The sequence below is a fragment of the Phaseolus vulgaris genome, chromosome 11 (genome assembly GCF_051622355.1).
Source record: "Phaseolus vulgaris cultivar YP4 chromosome 11, ASM5162235v1, whole genome shotgun sequence".
In the NCBI taxonomy this organism is placed as follows: Eukaryota; Viridiplantae; Streptophyta; class Magnoliopsida; order Fabales; family Fabaceae; genus Phaseolus; species Phaseolus vulgaris.
In genome coordinates this window covers 36,238,694-36,257,130 of record NC_143508.1, presented here as the reverse complement: position 1 = coordinate 36,257,130, position 18,437 = coordinate 36,238,694, and the positions used below count along the sequence as shown (strand labels likewise).

At 45.3% G+C, this 18,437-nt stretch overlaps 1 protein-coding gene across 1 annotated transcript; it reads left to right on the top strand.

Moving 5' to 3' along the window:
• The first annotated feature begins 1,058 nt into the window (after window positions 1-1,058).
• On the top strand, window positions 1,059-1,595 carry LOC137806250 (uncharacterized). The gene has a single exon (XM_068606258.2). The coding sequence runs from the start codon at window positions 1,059-1,061 to the stop codon at window positions 1,593-1,595; it is 537 nt and encodes a 178-aa protein (XP_068462359.2).
• Window positions 1,596-18,437: the final 16,842 nt, after the last annotated feature.

Here is an 18,437-nt window from a genome sequence, read left to right as displayed (position 1 = left end):
ACTATTTTTTGAAAAACTGTTATAAACTGTTTTTTATATAAAGAGAGGCACATCTCACATGAAAGGATACTGAGTGATCACGTTTTTAAACACAAATCCAAGAGTTTTCATTGAGAGACAAAAGCTTTGAATGTTTTCTTGAAAGGTTCTCTTAAAGAAATTCAAGTGTGTTTGTTCATTGTGTGCCTTGGTCAAGGGTTGAGGTTCTGTCATTGCTGAACTATAGAAAAGTGCTGTTGTTTTAGGTTTCTTGCATCTTCTCTTCAGGTGCTTTCTTTCCTTATTCATTCTTGTGTAGAGGTGGTTGTTTAGACACTTCTTGATAGGGTTTCTTGGAGTGTTCTTGCTGCTGAAATAGAGTCTTTCAACATTGTGTGTGGCTTGTTCTTGAAGGGTTCAAGAACCACAAGGTTTTGTAATTTTTTTTGAATTGTTTAGTGGATTTCACCTTGGTGTGAGGTGAGACTGGATGTAGCTCTTGATGAGTGAACCAGTATAAACCGTGTGTCCATCTTTCTTCTCAATCCCTACACTTGTTTTCTGCATAATTTGATAATCTGCCATGAAAATAAATCTGTTGAATCAAAATTAAATTTGTTCTTTCTGGGCTTGTTCATACTGTTCTTCAAAGATCCTGAATAAGTTCTTTGTTGTTTGCAAATATCTGAATCTGTGTGTTGGCTGTTTAAAGAGAGTAATAAATCTTTAAACTAACTCTTTTTAAGACTCATATTCTTTTCAAGATCACTTGTTAAAGATTCAAAGTTGAATTTCAGGGTGTAAATTTTGCTACAGTAAAAGAGCCTACACTATTATGGAAAAACTATCTTTTAATCTCAAGCTAATCTGATTAAGGTTTTGGATTTGAAAAAGTAATCAGAAAATAAATCTGTTCTTTTTTAAATCAATCTATTCTTTTTCTGGATTACTAGAAAACAATTTCTGTTTGTGAAAATTTTTAAAAGCTCAATTCAACCCTCTCTTGAACTTAGATACTAATAGACCCAACAATTGGTATCAAGATCTAGGACTTGTATTTTACTCAAGTTTTGTGCATTATGTCTGAGTTTAAAATGCCTTTTGTTGAGGGTGTGTCTATCAATAGACCTTCTATGTTTGGTGGATTGAATTATGCATTTTGGAAAATTATAATGAATATTTTAATGGTATCTATTGACATGAGAATTTGGGATGCAGTGGTCAATGGACATTTTGTAGCTATGCAGGTGGTCAAAGAAGAAACTATAAAGAAGTCATGGTCAGAATGGAGTGAAAGTGAAAAGAAGAAGGCTCAATATGATTCTATAGCAAAGAACATCATCACCTCTGCCTTGAATATGGATGAATTCTTTAGAGAGTCTCAGTGCAACTCGGCTAAGGAGATGTGGGAAATATTAGAGGTAAGACATGACGACACAGATGATGTGAAAAGATCAAGAAAGAACTCACTCATTCAAGAATATGAACTTTTCAAGATGGAGCCAGAAGAAAATATTGCCGATGTGAAAAAATGGTTTACACATATTGTAAACCATCTCACTGGACTTATGAAGGTTTTTGACAGGGAAAAGCTCAACATTAAGGTGCTGAAATGACTTGACAGGAGTTGGCAACCCAAGTTAACAACAATCTTTGAAACCAGAGATTTATCCAAGTTGTCCACTGCTGCTTTGTTTGGAAAACTGATGGAGCATGAGCTAGAGCTCAAAAGACTAAAAGAACAAGAAACAGTGGAGTGAAGAACCAAGAGAATTGCTTTAAAGACTAGCATACAACATGATACAAGTGATGAAGAAGAAAATCCTGAACATGTTGAGACTTTGAGTCTGTTCACCAGAAAGTTCAGCAAATTCCTAAAATAGAAACCAAGACTAGACTCAACAAAGGAAAAGGTGCTATAAACCCAATGAATCAAATTCTTCTAACTACACTTGCTTTGGCTGTGGTAAACCAGGTCACATAAAGATTGATTGTCCAAACAATCAAAATAAAGAAAAACCAGCCAACAAGAAGGGTGAAAAAGGAAGAGGAAAAGGATAATATATTTCCTGGGAGGAAAATGAAGTCTCCTCAACAAGTGACTCCTCAACTCGAAGTGAAGAAGCAAATTTGTGCTTCATGGTGAATATTGAAGGATCAATATCTGATTCGATTAGTGAGTTTTCCACTGATTCTGAAACTTATGATCAACTATTAATTGCCTTTAAAGAAACCCATGATGAAGCAAACAGATTAGTTGTCATATGTAACAAACTGAATAATGCAAACAAGGTACTTGAACCTAAGGTTAAGTCACTTGAGGAAGAATTACACAAAGCTAAAATTGATCTTGTTAGTCTTGAATTGACATGTTTGCATGCATCCATAAAAACCTGTGAAAACTGTAAGAAAATGGAAAAACAAGTAGAATATCTTTTGAAAACCTTATCAAATTTCACCATAGGAAGAGAAAATCTTGAAACTCTTCTAGGATAACAGAATGTTGTTTTTAATAAAGATGGGCTAGGATATAATTCTGGAAGAAAGAACAATGTTAAAAAGCTGTCTAGTTCTTTTGTTCCTTCTAAAACAGGTTATTCTTCTTTTAACAGTTCAAATACAATGCATTTTGTCTCTTGCTTTTATTGTATGAAATCTAGACATATCTCTAGAACATGTAAAGCTAGAAAATACCTTGTTCCTAAAGGATTGGCCAAATTGTTTCCTAAGGAAAGGTATTAGTCCTGTTGGACCCTAGTCTAATAAGGGGTACCATATGTGTTAATCTTGTTTGTGCAGAAAAACAACAGGAAAAACCAGTGGTACTTGGACAGTAGATGCTCAAATCACATGATTGGTGATTTGGCTCAGTTCACAAGTCTGAAACTTAAAGCTGAAGGGCATGTCACATATGGAGACAATAACAGAGGAAGGATTCTTGGAAGAGGAAATGTTGATACTGAAAATTCAACCACAATTGAGAATGTCTTATGTGTGGAAGGACTAAAACACAGTCTTCTAAGTATTAGGCAACTATGTGACAAGGGCTACAAGGTTAATTTTGAAGGCAACTCATGTACAATTTCCAATGAATCCTCTGGTAGGGTGTTGTTCACAGGTAAAAGGGTAAATGTACTGATCAAAGCTCGGTTCTCGGTAGTAAATTTGTGATAGCTCAGTTGTTGGTCCTGGGTGAGACTTGCGTAAATGGCCCTCTTACAGGGATGAGCCCAAAGCGCACAGTAGGGTCGTTGCACGAAATAATTTTGTGTACACGTGCTTATCGATATATATGGGGCAGTGAATATAATATTTGAGATTATTGTGTATATTTGTTATTATTACGAGTCAATATTTTTTTTGTTGCATGTTTGTTGCACGTGGATAGTTGTTATTAACCCTAGGAAGATAGGGAGGTGCATTGGTAACAGAAAGTGAGCCTGCGGTTAACACCTGAAGATCATTGGTGCCCATGGCAGGTGGTTTTCTGTTAGAGATAAAAATTTAATGTGAATGTTTTCATTTGAGATTTGCTTATCTCCAGGGAGAGCTGTTGCACGTTGCATGTGTGGTGATAAAAGGAGATTGAGTCTCTAAGTGAAGGTACATTGTTTTTGCACACTAGACTAAAAATTGTTTACTTTTTGTGAGCCCTTACTGACTTGAGCGTCGGAGTGCAATCAACAGGTAGGGCGCCCTCTGTCACAACGGAGTCATGTTTCAGTTCAACAGAGAGACACAAGTCAATACTCAACTGCGAAAAATTCAAGAGAAGGCGTTCAACCTAGTCAACCGGCGAGAACATTTGGCACCCACCGTGGGACACGCTAAAACTTGATCTCATCCACATTCTGGTTCGAGTTTACAAACGAAGATGAGGAATACGAGGCAAGTACCACCAGGACAAGAAGGAGGTGAGGCTCCCACACTATAGTAGGTTATGGAGACCATTAGGAATCTCCAAGAGGCCAACGAACAGTCCAGACAGGAGCAAGAGAGAGTACGAGAAGAGTTACGCAAAAAATGAGAATTTGCGTAGAGACCTATAACAGCGAGATCGACGTAACCTGAGAGAGCGAGATCCAAACCCGCCTAAGAGAGACTTCCCTGAGCCTTTCTCACGTAACCGCGCACTATGTGGCACCTAAGATCACTTTCACGTGAGTAGAAGACCCTGAGAGTCATCTTACCACATTTAATGCCAGATGATCTTCTCAGGTGGGTCAGATGCAGTGCGGTACAAGATGTTCATGGGTAATTTCACGGGTACACCGATACAGTGGTTCAGTGAACTCCCGGATGACCATATTACCTCTTTTGCACAGTTCGCCAAACTGTTTTGAGAGCAGTTTTATGCCAACCGGGTTAAACCCTCGGTCTTATATGACCTCTTCAATGTGCGCCAGAGGGAAGGAGAGACATTAAAGGATTATCTGAACCGGTTTTGGGCTCTCACTGTGAGACTCCAGACTCATGATGAGAACATCATGGTGTCTTCCTTTGAGCAAGGGGTCGCTCCAGGACCGTTTTGCGATTTCCTTATCAGAAATTCGGCAGAGACTTTCTCCGAAATCAGACGAAGAACGGTCGCCCACATTAATTTTGAAGAAGCAGTGGTGGCTATGAACAATGGTTTGCATTCTCGAATGGCTAAGCCAAAGGAGGCTAACAAAGCTTCCCAGCCTTTGAGGATTAATGAGACCTCGGCAGGGAAGAAAGCAAAAGTCAGACATGCCCCTTACAGGAAGGGCGAGTTCAAGGCGAGAGGCAAAGAAAAGGATTTCCATCCCAAGTTCCTCATATCATACAAGGAACTGATAAACATACTTACAGTGACCGAGAAGCTGAGGTTTCCTTAAAAGGATGACCGAAATTTGGGGGGAAGAAAGGATATTTGGTGTAAATTCCACAAGGGGTTCGGGCATGATATTTAGTGGTGTATGGTTATGGGCTACCAGTTGGCCGAGCTGTTGAAGGACGATTTCTTGATGGAATACCTTGAAGCCGACCAAGGAGAATCCCAGGAGGAAGCCGTCCTAAGAAACCAGGCACACAAGGTCCCCGTGCACGACGAGTTAAAAACGATCTCGGGCGAGTTTTCTGGGGGAGGCAGCACGACTACCAAGCGCAAGAGGTATGCAAGGGCAGTGATGTCGTTGGAAGTTAGAGATCACGATGATACGCCAGAGCTAGATCTCTACTTCACGAAGGCAGACTTGGTAGGTGTAGTCCCTCACGACAATGATCCGATAGTGATATTCGTTGTTATGGTGGAGAGAAAGGTGCATTAGGTTCTCATTGATCAGGGAAGCTCGACGGATGTGTTGTTTTGGTCCACGTTTTTCAATTTGCAGTTATCCCCAACTCGAAACACAGCATATATCTCCCCCTATTTGTCTTCACAAATAGACAAAGATAAGAGATAAAACAAGATAATGTGTTCATTATATCAGAATAAAACAGCAACAGCAGAAGAAAAGAAATTTTAAAACTAGAAAAGAACAGCCAAAAACAATCGATTGTTTCGATGACCAATCAGTTGTTTTTCCTTCATTCTTTTTCATCAGCAAACTGAAGATCAAAGATTTGATTCTGGACAGCTTCAATCTGTTCATCCAGAGTCATAAACCTTGCATCCATGTTGTCAAACCTGGTGTCAATCCTTTGGAAATTACTAACACAGAGATTATGGAGGCTCCTTTGATTTTCAGCAAAGCTATCAAGCCTATCCATCATTTGTCTTTCAAAAGATTATATGGTTGGCATTCTTTTTCCTTGATGTCTATCAGCAGCACTAGGTCCTGCATCTTGAAAATCTTCAGTTGGATCTTCATGTTGAACATCCATATCAGCAGGTTCATCTTGTTCAAGATGAGCAGCACCACTAGATGAGGCACCATGATCACCATCCTTACTTATCCATTTTCCACCTACTTTTGTAAAGCCCATCTTGCTGAGTGATCCATTGTTCAACTCTTGAGTTGACTTGACCAGCTCAGAAGTTTCATCTTCAAGATTAACTTCAAAATAGAGTAGAAACTTAGATATTAAAACAGCATAGGGATAATGATAATCACCTAACCTCATGGCTTTTTGCATGTGTTCTTTGATTATATGAATCCAATTGATCTTGACTTTCTTGGTGATGCAGAAGATATAAACCAGATCTTCTTCAGTTAGCACAGAGTGGTTACTCCCCCTTGGAGTTAGAATCCAAGTTACAATGAGAGCAAGCAACCTCTCATCAAGCTTCAAACCTCCAACCGAGCATGTACTAACTTGAACATGTTGATTTTTCAAGCAGCTTTTGTAGAACTGGATTTTAATAAAATCCTCCACCACACCAAGGTTTCTCTTGTTGATTCTCAGACCTGAGAACTTAAGTCCAGCAACAGCAGCCCAAACGTCATGAGTTATCTCCATTTCCACACCTTTCACATGAGAAACTAGATTGTTTCCCTCAAACTTCAAGTTGGTGTAGAATACCCTCACCAAATCTGGACAGATGTTACCCTTCATCTCTAGGAACTTTCTGAGAGATTGAACCTTGAGCAGCCTTCTCACATTATCAAGCTTTTGACTTTTCAGTCAATCAAAGCATACAACCTTGGGGCTGTTTATCTTCTTGATACTTGTCTCATATCTATACTTCTCAATGAGATAATTGTCTACAGAAAACCAGCCTTCTAGCCTTCCTCCAGACCTTACAGCCCTGGTTTTGACTCTTTTGGAGGTGGGAGGGGTTGATTCCATGACATCAGAGACAAAAACAGAGGAGAGAACACTTCACAGATTTTTGCAAGAGATGGTGCAATAGATATTGCAAGAGATGTTGCAATTGGTTGTTCTTGTGGAAGAAATCTGCACTGGATTTTATAGCAGTAAGAGAATCAATTTGAATTTAATTTCATTCAAAGGGTACCTGATTTTCAGAGAGAGAGGACTTGACTCTATTCAACACAGAAAATGTCAGAAAAAGCTGAAAATCACATGGTCTTCACATGTGATCTTTGACTAGTCATTAAGGCTCTTGAATTTCCAAGATTTTGGAATATATTCCTTTATGACTGTTGTAACTTCTTTCTGAACATGATCAGCTTTCAACACAGATCTTTTGACCAAGATTCTCTCTTTTAAATTGATATGCAACGGATAGAATTTCAAAAAAGCAATTAAATCAATTTCTTGTTAGACCCAAAACAATCGGTTGTTTCGAAGAAACAATCGGTTGTTTTTCTACAGCAGTTAAAACTTGATTTTTGAAATTTTAACCATGAGCAGAAGCAGTTTAAATCAGATGACATTGATTAAAGAAAATGAATCACAAGAAAGAACTTTGAAACAGAGATTGAGAACAAATACAGGAAAGTCTTATCCTTGTGTTGATTCTTCAATGAGCGAATTGCTTGTTGATCAAGAAAACTCCTTTTCACTGTTTTGATCTTTTGCGTAACATTGATTCAGCTTCAATGACTGCCTTTTTCTTCAACAACTTGATCAGATGGCTCAGTTCTTCTTTTTCTCTTTATTTTTCCTGCATAAACGATTTCAAGTAGCAAGATTTGGTCCCCTTACAAATTTGGGTCCATTTGACTTTACTTTGCTGTTAGAAACATCACATCCCTTAGGAATCCATTTCATAAAACCTTTAGGAACATAATATTTTCTAATTTTACAGAATCTAACAGAGTGGCCTTTCTTCATGCAGTAAAAGCATGTAACAACCGGTTGTTTCGTCTTAACAATCGGTTGTTTTTCTGATTTTCTTAAAAAACTTTTTGAAAACCTATCTTGCTTGTTCTGTGGATTGAAGCCTAAACCAGCCTTTCCAAAAACACAGCTTTGAGATGTCAAGACATTCTCAAAGTTTGATTTCCCCTTTGAAAGCTTGTCCACAGTTTCAACAAGATAGTGAACCTTTTTCTCAAGATTTTCACAATTTGTGCAAATGAGAGTGTCACACTTGCAAGAGGCATTTTTGAAATGATTTTCCAATTCTTCAAAATCATTTTTTGCTTTTCTCAGATCCTCTTCAAGTGATTTAACTTTCTTTTCAAGCCCACTGTTAAGATCTTTCAATCGGTTGTTTGAAAGAACCAATCTATTAGCTTCATCATGTGTTTCTTGAAAAGCTTCAAGCAATTCACTATAATTTTGTTCATTTAAGGAAGCACATGAACTTACCTCACTTGAACTACAAAAATCATCATCATCCTCAGCTACCAAACATATGTTTGCTTTTTCATCTTCACTTGATAAAGAACTTAATGATGACACCTCATTTTCATCCCAAGCTATGTAGGCTCTTTTTATCTTGCCTTTCTTCTCCTTGTAGCTTGTCTTTTTCTCTTTGCTCTTGTTAGGACAATCTGCCTTTATGTGACCTTGCTCACCACAACCAAAACAAGTATAGTTATTTGAATTGAATTCATTAGGTTTCTTGTTTCCATACCTATCCTTGTTGTTGTCTTTGTTGTGGTTTCTCTTTAGGATTTTGCTGAATTTTCTTGACAGCAAACTAAGATTTTCCTCATCACTATCATCACTTGAATCTTGCCTTCCCTTATGCTTGGATGCTTTCAAGGCTATGCTCCTTGTGTGCTTATCTTCACTCTCTTGAACATTGAGTTTATTCATCTCTAGCTCATGTTCCCTAAGCTTTCCAAACAAAGAAGCAACACTTAATGATGTTAGATCTTTAGATTCGGAAATAGCAGTTACCTTTGGTTGTCATGCTCTATCAAGACATTTCAATATCTTGATGTTCAGCTCTTCTTTGTCAAACGTCTTGTCTAGGCTCATAAGGTGATATATGATGTGCGTAAACCTTTTCTGCACCTCAGCTATTGTTTCACCTTTAAGCATTTTAAACATCTCATACTCTTGGATGAGAGCATGCTTTCTAGCTCTTTTCACCTCATTTGTTCCTTCACGAGTGACTTCCAAAGTGTCCCACATTTCTTTTGATGATTTGCATTGTGAGACCCTGAAAAACTCATCAGAATTTAAAGCAGATGTTATAATATTTTTGGCAATGCAATCGAATTTGGCCTTTTTGCTTTCTGCATCAGTACATTGAGACCATGGCTTCTCAATGACAGAACCATCTTTTTCAAACTTTGGAATAAAAGGACCATTTTCAATTGCATCCTGTACCGTCCTGGTAGTCGGAAGTGATGACGTGGAATTGAGCTATTATATAGGCGTGTTGAGCAGGGCCCGTGGCTGGCAAGAGGGAAGGAAGTCGGGGGGCTCGTGTGGTCACCAGTTGTTAAGTTGGCGTGCCCCGGTCTCTAGCATACCTAAACCGGCGGTCACCGGGTTTGAGATGAAGTCGCCAGATGCGAACCCGTAACCACATGGTGGTCAGAGATCGCCGAAACAAGGACATCGCCGAAGATGAAGTCAGATAGTCATTTCCTAGCTAGCTAGAGGATGAGGTCGGGAGGCAGCTTACCTGAACATACACGGTGAAGCAAGTAAAGTAGATCATGAAGGCGGCCGACGAGACCACAGGGAAGGTGTGTACGAAGGCACCCGAACTCGCCACTCAGAAGAGATCACGCTCCAAGGCAGCTATGCACTGAGTTGTGTCATGCATAAGTAACTTAGCCAAAAGCCTGAAGAGTAAGAAGTGGCGCCCAAGTCAAGGATGCTCCAGATGGTGACACGTGTACAGCTGGATGCGAGCCACGTGTCCAGATGTGTAACTGTCAGGAGAGAGAAAGTGCACAGGTATATAAGAGATTCTAACGAACTTCTGAGGTACGCACGTTTAGATCACTTCTTTACGCTTGCGAGTCTTGAGTACGCTGAGAGAGAATTTTGCACGGTTCCTTAGAGTTCTTGAGTTTTCTCTTAGTATTTGGTGGTTCAGTCGTTGACTTGGGCGTCGGAGCGTGGTCGGCCGCAGCGGCGCCGTTCTGTCTTTTGCAGGTTCTTGAGGTGAATCGCGGTGAAGGATGGAGGCTAACACGGCGCAAAAGTCGATCCAGGTTTGACGAGGCAAGGTTCTTGCGTCCCGGTCAACAGGTAGGATCATCAGGCGCCCAACGTGGGGCCGTGTAAAACCTGTTCCCATCCACAGCGTGAGTTCTTGGAAGTTTCTGCAGTTTCTGTGTGGTTGTGTGCTGGTGCAACCATTTTCCGCCGTTCATCTAAGCTTCGTTCGGTAGTTTCGTGTTTTCCACCGTTCATTTGAGTTTTTGTTCAGTGAGGTGAGGTTTTTCGCTGCTTACGCAAGTTTTAATCGGTGAGATCTAAGTTTCGCCGCTCGTTCGGATTTTCGTGGAAGAAGCGGTGGTTTGTGGTGGAGTTGTGAGTTTCTGTGAAGGTTTGTTGTTGAGATTGTGTTCTTGAAGTTCTTTGGAGTTTTGCGAGGCTCTGACCGATTGATCGCTGAATCGATCGTCGCTGAAGAAGGTGTTGTTCGTCGCTCTTTGTGATCTGTCAAGTTTTCATGAGAAAGATGAGAAGCAACCGTTCAAGTCCGGTTGCGCCCGTTGCTGCTGAAGGCGCCATGCCTATGGTGCAGATGGTGGAAATCATGCGTGCGTTGCAGGCGAATGTGGAAGCCTCGCGCATAGAGCAGGCAAAGATGCATGAGGACCTGGTCGCCTCTCAGGCTAGGAATGAAGAGCTTAGCAGAGTGACTGAGGAATTGCGCCAAGCTCTTCAGGAGCAGCGAGGGCGCCCAGTCGCTGAAGAGGTCGCGTCATCAACGCCGCCTCGCGTTTTCCCCATGCCTTTCGCTCAGGCGATTACAGACTCGCCTATCCCTGCGAGTGTGGTACCCGTGAAGGCTGTTTTTACCGGTGTGGAGGATCCTGAGGCACATCTCACCACGTTCCACACGCAGATGATGCTGTCAGGAGGATCGGATGTTGTGTATTGCAAGATGTTTGTAAGCACACTCCAGGGGACGGCGCTGGAATGGTTTGTAAGCCTGCCTACAGGCCACATAACCAATTTCCAGCAGTTTCGAAGATCTTCGTCGAGCAGTACATAGTGAACAAGGCGCCGCCTAGGGTGTCCTATGATCTGTTCGACATAAGGCAGTACCAGGGAGAGTCCCTCAGGGACTACTTGAATCGTTTTGGGGCGCAGATGGTCCGCTCGCCGGCCAAGGACGAAGAGATGTTGGTCTACGCATTCAAGAAGGGCGTGCTGCCGGGACCCTTCTGCGAGGCGTTGATCAGGGCTCACCCCGCCACGTTTGCTGAGGTAAGGCGACTTGCGGTGGCCCACATCGCCGATGAAAGTGAGGTCGCCGAGAAGAGGGGAAGCGTGGCCCCCGCTAGGCCACGTGCCCAGACCAGGATCCAGCCACAAAGGGTGTTGGAGATAGCGGCGGCCAAGAGGGATCAGAGGACTCGCATCCTTATGATCCAAGGAAGAACAAGGGCAGGGGCCCAGGGCGCCCTCAACTGGCACGTCGGGAGTACAATCGCCCGTCGAAGCATAAGTTTGTCATGGGGTTGGCGGACCTGATCGCCATTCCCAATATATCAGCCAGGCTGAAGGCGCCCGAGAAGGTGGGCGACAAGGTGTTGGGACCAAAGCCAGACGCCTGGTGCGAATTCCACCAGGGCTTCGGCCACATCGTGGACTCATGTTTGGCTTTAGGATACCAGCTCGACAACCTGGTCAAGAGCGGGTTCCTAAACGATTACTTGCTGGATAGAAGGACGGGGGGCACGTCGAGCTCCCAGCCAGCAGGTGGTGAGGCTCAGCAGCACGAGATGCCTACTCACGAAGAGATCCACACCATTGCAGGAGGTTTCTCGAGTGGTGGATGCACCGCGTCACAGAGGAAGAAGTATGCGAGGTCTGTGATGACGGTGGACATGTTTGAGGACCACTCACCAGACGTGGACATCACGTTCACAAGGGAAGATCTCAGGGACGTTGTGCCTCATGACAACGATCCGATAGTCATCTCGCTTGTTATGGTGGGAAGGAAGGTCCACAGAGATTTGGTGGACCAAGGAAGCTCGGCAGATGTAATGTTCTGGCCGACTTTCACACAGTTGCAGTTGCCCCTTGACCAGCTGAGGCCCTATGGAGGGTGTTTGTATGGTTTCGCTGGCGATCAGGTGGAGGTCAGGGGGTACATAGAGTTAAGAACTACCTTCACGGATGAGGCGGGCTCAAGAACGGAGAAAATCAAGTACCTCGTCGTGAACGCTCCCTCAGCATATAACATTTTGTTGGGAAGACCAACGCTCAACAGAATAGGAGCTGTGCCTTCGACCAGGCACATGAAGGTGACGTTGCCATCGATGGAAGGGGTGGTGATCACCATCAAATCTGACCAAAAAGAAGCAAAGAAGTGCTATGAGAATAGCCTGAAGAACAAGAGGTCAGCGAGTTACATCACGACGACGCCGCCTCCCGGTGTGAGGCCTAAGCCAACAGAGTGGCGGGTTGTCGGTGCGGCGATGGAGGTGGCCGCCGGAGGAGACGTCGCCATGATGGATGCTAAGGCTGAGGGAGAGAACGCCGAGCGGGAAGAAGAGGCGAGGAACCGCCCAGAGGAAGCGAGGGAGCTGGGAATCGCCAGGGCGGTAATCGCCAGGGAAGCTAGACCCAAACCCGTCGAGGAATGGCTCGAAAGGGAGATCGGGGGAAAGGTCTTCAAGTTGGGAAGATCCTTGGAGGCTGAGCTCCAAGACCAGATTGCCAAGGTGATAGAGCGGCATCTGGATGCTTTCGCATGGTCTGCTTCAGACATGCCGGGAATTGACCCCGACTTCTTGTGCCATCATCCAGCAATGGACAACCAGGTCAGGCCAGTGCGACAGAGAAGAAGGAAATTCAACGAGGAGAGAAGGCAGGCGATCAGGGATGAAACCCAGAAGCTCCTCGCTGCAGGCCATATCAGGGAGGTCCAGTACCCTGAATGGCTAGCCAATGTCGTGCTGGTTAAGAAGAGCAAGCACGTTGCGGACTTGGAGGAGTTGTTCACTACGATCGCCAAGTTCAGGTTGAAGCTGAATCCCGAGAAGTGCATCTTTAGTGTGGAGGCGGGGAAGTTCTTGGGATTTCTCTTGACTGAAAGAGGAATAGAAGCCAATCCTGACAAGTGTGCCGCCATCTTGGCGATGAGGAGCCCGGCTACCGTGAAGGAAGTGCAGCAACTTACAGGTCGGATGGCCGCCCTGTCTCGTTTCGTGTCAGCCAGCGGAGAGAAGGGTCATCCGTATTTTCAGTGTTTAAGGCGAAACAATAAGTTTGCCTGGACGAAGGAGTGCGAAGAGGCCTTCGTCAAGCTTAAAGAGTACCTGGCGAGCCCGCCGGTTCTGTGCAAACCGCTGGTGGGGACCCCTCTCAGATTGTATTTTGCTGTGATTGAGAGGGCGGTGAGTGCGGTGCTCGCCCAAGACCAAGATCAGGTCCAAAAGCCTATTTATTTTGTCAGCAAGGTGCTGCAGGGCCCGAAAGTGAGATATCAGGCCTTGGAGAAAGCTGCATTGGCAGTGGTTTTTTCGGCGAGAAGGTTACGCCACTATTTTCACAGTTTTACAATACTGGTGATGACCGACTTGCCCATCCAAAAGGTTCTGAAGAAGCCCAATGTAGTTGGGAGGATGGTGAAGTGGGCGGTGGAGCTGTCGGAGTTTGACATCAAGTATGAGCCTCGAGGGCCGATCAAGGGGCAGATTTTCGCAGACTTCGTGGTCGAGCTCTCGTCAGAATCAACACGAGTTGAGGGGGATGATTTTCGTTGGGTGCTTTCGGTGGACGGGTCGTCGAACTAGCAGGGTAGCGGTGCTGGAGTCATCTTGGAAGGGCCCAACGGCGTGCTGATTGAGCAGTCCCTGAGGTTTGCCTTCAAAGCCAGCAACAATCAAGCAGAATAAGAGGCGTTGATCGCCGGAATTTTGCTGGCCAAGGAGATGGGAGCTAGGGTGTTAATGGCTAAGAGTGACTCGCTGTTGGTCACGGGACAAGTAACAGGCGAGTTCCAGGCCAAGGATCCACAAATGGCGGCTTACCTGGAGTATGTGCGGGAGTTAAAGAGTTCCTTTGTCTCCTTCGAAGTGATCCATGTGCCCAGAGAGCAGAATGCCCGAGCTGACTTGCTAGCTAAGCTCGCCAGTTCAGGCAAGGGGGGTAGGCAGAGGACGGTGATCCAAGAAACTCTGAAGACGCCTAGGGCATTTGTAGCAGACCACCTGCTTCTTCAAATAAGCAAGTCGACGGAGAAAGCGGCGAGGGGCCACAGGTCTTTAACTCAGGAGACCTTGAGATCGCCAAGAATAAGAGTGTGTCGGGAGGAGAAGGTAAACGTGGCGCAGGTCTGCACTACCCATGAGCCAGACACCTGGGTAACACAGTACAAGCGATGCCTGGCGGATGGCCTTCTCCCACTAGATCCGACGGAGGCCAGGAGGATAAAGAAGAACTCCAGCAAGTTCACGATGATTGATGGCGAGTTGTATAGGTTTGGGTTCACACACCCACTCCTAGAATGTGTGCACGGAGAGAAATGTACAAGAATCATGGCCGAGCTCCATGAAGGGATTTGCGGAAGTCACGTCGGGGGTCGAGCTCTGGCCGCGAGAACCCTCCGTGCAGGTTACTACTGGCCAACAATGAGGGAGGACTGCAAGAAGTACGCACAGTGTTGCAAGCAATGCTAGCAGCACGCCGATTGGCACAAAGCGCCTCCCGAGGAATTGAAGTCGATTTACAGCCCTTGGCCGTTTCATACGTGGGGGATCGACATTCTAGGACCTTTCCCATTGGCGATCAGGCAGATGAAGTACTTGGTGGTGGCAATCGAATATTTCACCAAGTGGATTGAAGCGGAACCAGTGGCCCAGATCACCGCACACAAGATCGAGAGCTTTGTGTGGAAGAACATCGTGTGCCAGTTTGGTGTGCCCAAGCGTCTGGTGTCAGATAACGGGACTCAGTTTGCAAGTCACCTGTTGAAGAAGCTGTGCGAAGGGGTGGGAATTCAACAAGTATTTGCATCTGTCGAACACCCTCAGACAAATGGCCAAGTAAAGTCAGTCAATCGGGTACTGCTGAGAGGTTTGAAGAGAAGGCTAGAGAAAGCCAAGGGATCGTGGGCTGAGGAGGTACCCCGTATAGTCTGGGCGTACCATACCACCGAGCAGTCAGGAACCCATGAGACCCCGTTTAGCCTGGTCTATGGATGCGACGCAATGATTCCAGTGGAAATCCAGGAGAGCTTGCCGAGATTCCTGAACTTTGTAGCAGAAGACTCGAATGAGGAAAGAAGGCTGAATCTGGATTTGCTGGATGAGGTCAGGGAGGAGGCGAGAGTAAAGGCTGAGGCAGTGAAAAGAAGGATTGAACGAAGGTATAACTCGAAGGTGATGCCAAGGCAGTTTAAAGAAGGCAACCTGGTGATGAGGAAGGCCCACCAGTACGAGATGGAAAACAAGTTGTCGCCTAAGTGGACGGGACCGTTCAGAATAACCGAGGCGCTCGGGAACAGCGCCTACCGCTTAGAAACGTTGGAAGGAGGGGCGATTCCTCGCACTTGGAACGCCACGCACCTCAAGTTATATTACAGTTAAAAGCCTTGTAAGTAAAAACAAACACGAAGAGTTTGCAAGCTTTCTGTTAAAACGATTTGAAGGGGGCACTCTTTTTTCCCCAAAGAGGGTTTTTAATGAGGTCACCCAATAAAAAAGAGTTTTCAAAGTTTAAAGTGTTTTAGATTGCATGCTTGTCATTATTGCGAAAGTTTTGAAGAAAAGACCTTGTCACTCGAACGTGATTTAAGGCGAGTTTTGAAGTGATGTTGCATGCTTTCTAAAAAGTTTCTAAGTCCCCATCGTTTTTCGGCGATTGGCGGCATCAGTTAAAGTTAAAATTCCTCATTGTCTTTCGGCGATCGGAGGCACCAGCGATGGTTAAAAGACCTCAACGCCCTCGCGCGTCCTGAGGCGAGAAAGAGATAAAGACCTCCTCGCCGTCGAGCGAGTGCAGGCGAGAAAGAGTAAAAAGTCCTCAGTGTTTCCAGGGGAGAGAAGATGTAGCCTCTGGAGCAATGTAGAGGCACCAGTAAAAAGTCCTCAGTGTTTCCAGGGGAGAGAAGATGTAGCCTCTAGAGCAATGTAGAGGCACCAGTAAAAGTCCTCAGTGTTTCTAGGGGAGAGAAGATGTAGCCCCTGGGGCAATGTAGAGGCACGAGTTAAAGACCTTCTCGCCGATGAGCGAGTTCAGGCGAGTTAAAGACCTTCTCGCCGTCGAGCGAGTTCAAGCAAGATAAAATCCTTCTCGTCTCGAACGAGTTCAGGTACGGTGTGGAGGGTGGAAGAAGTTTGAAGGATAGCTAAGGTAGGTTCGAAGAGAACACTTAGCTATCCGGCTTACTGTTCTGAACGTCAGGGAAGGTAGAGAAGGATCCGAAAGGCGCCTCTACCCCAGACGAGGGAACAAATGGCCAAGTTATGAAGGCAAGAGGAAGCTGGAATCGCCAAGACTCTTTGGCGATCAGAAGAAATTCAAGCGATGGCAAGAGTTAAGGCCCGTTTCGATGGAGCAGATCAGGTGAACTATGCCTTAAACTATTAGTTGGATTGAATCTTGCTGCTTAGCAAATAGTTTTACGCTGAAGCTCGATTGCCTTAAGTTCATAAGTTATTAGAGTGCTATCGTTCGAAAGTTGATAGTTTGAAGCAGTTAGTGAACAGTTGCGCTCGCAGAATTACTAAGTCAATTTCGTTTAAGCGATTTTTTACAAGGAAAGCAAAGCTAACAGAGAGATTATATAAAGAGGCAGAAAACTTCATAACACAGTGGTATCAGTTCAAAATACATGTACCAAAAAGGGAAAAATTATTACAAGTAAGTTGTGCAAGAGAAGAACAGATGAATAAGTGATGGAGGGAAGCAGCTAGTCTTCAGAAGGAACGATCTTCCCATCCACCACTTCGTTGTTTAATGACACCATGGAGAGGTCCAGATCAGGGTACTGGCAGGCAAATTACTCCAGGGCGGCGCCAAACCCAGCAGCGAGGATTTGGGCGGAGCTCAGCTCGAGCTCTTCAGTTTGCTTTTTAAGCCCCTCGGTCTGTTGTTCTAACTCATCAGCTCGTTTCTTTAGGTTTTCAGTTGTCTCGCGAGCTTGAAGGAGGTCTTCAGCAACCTTCTTGTTTTCCGCCTGCGCCTGGGCCAGCTCTGCGGCGATCTTCTCATTCTCCTTTCTGGCCTCGGCGAGCTTAGCCACGGTGTCATCCCTCTCTTTCTCGACTTTTCCCAAGAGGACCTCCCGATCTACCGACCTCTTCTCAAGGCTCTCTACCTTGGCTGCATCTGCTTTGATCGATGCCTCCAGGTCAGCCACCTTGAGACGGTAGGGAACCAGTTTGCTCTCTAGCTCAATTTTCTCTTGAGCTAGGAGGTGCACCTTCTGGCGTAGATCGGTGGCCTCCTTGCGCGCCACCCTCAGCTCAGTGCTCATCGCGTCCTCCACCCGAGAATGCTCGATTTCCGCCATCATAAGGTTGCAGGACAACTTCTCCGCCTCGATCCTGATTAGGCGATTCTCCTCTTGAAGCATGGAGATGTCGTCCTGAAGCTTTTGGCTGGAGCTCTCCATAGCTTTTGATATGATGGAGGGGAGGTCCTCTGCCATCATTCTGAGTTTGGCTGTGAAGGGTCCCCAGATCCCTTTAATCGCAAGGGGAAGGCTCACAACCGCTGGTGGTGGAGGCGCTGAGGGAGCTTGGTGCTAGCTCTCACCACCGCCCTCTTGGATTGGTAAAGGTTGGGCTTCTTGGCGCGGTGGTGATGTAGGGGATTCAGTGATAATTATCGGCGAGTTGTGAGAACCCTCATCCCCGCCTGGTGCAGCTTCCGCGATTGAGGCTGTTGAAGGAGGACCCTCTCCAGCAGATACAAATGGCGTGGAAGCGCTCGGAGGGTTCTCCATGAAGTTGGGCTCAGTAGCCTCAACCGCCGGAGATGCAGCCGCCAAAGGTACTGCTTGGACTGGCGGTGTTGGAGCTGGGGGAGGAGGCGGTGTTGGAGTTGGAGCTGGCGGAGAAGGCGGTGTTGGTGTTGGAAGAGGGGTGGAGCAGGTGGTGAAGAAGGTGCCACCCTTCTCCTTTTAGTGATGAGGCCATCCTCAATTGCCTCATCGTCCTCTTCTTCATCCTCATGGACCACCTGAGGAGCTTTCCTCTTTGGCTTCCTTAGGATGAGTTTCTTACGTTGTTGGGCGGGCATGGCTTCTGAAGGAGCTGGGCCTTGAGGGGGCGATCTGCCCTGAGCAGCGGCGATCTCCGCTACTGAGGTGGGCACAGTTTGGGAGCCCGACGCCAACCCGTGGGCTCGGGCGAGCGCCCTCAATTCAGCTAGCTTGCCTTTACCCTACATGAGATCTGCATAGTGCAAAGTATACAGGTGAGCTCAAAGACAAAAGTAAAACATATGAATAAGTGTGCAAATGAGACAAACAAATGGTGCAGGAA

What these genes read in the sequence shown, in the direction of transcription:
- LOC137806250 (XM_068606258.2), top strand. Translation starts at nt 1,059, where the DNA reads ATGTCTGAGTTTAAAATGCCTTTTGTTGAGGGTGTGTCTATCAATAGA.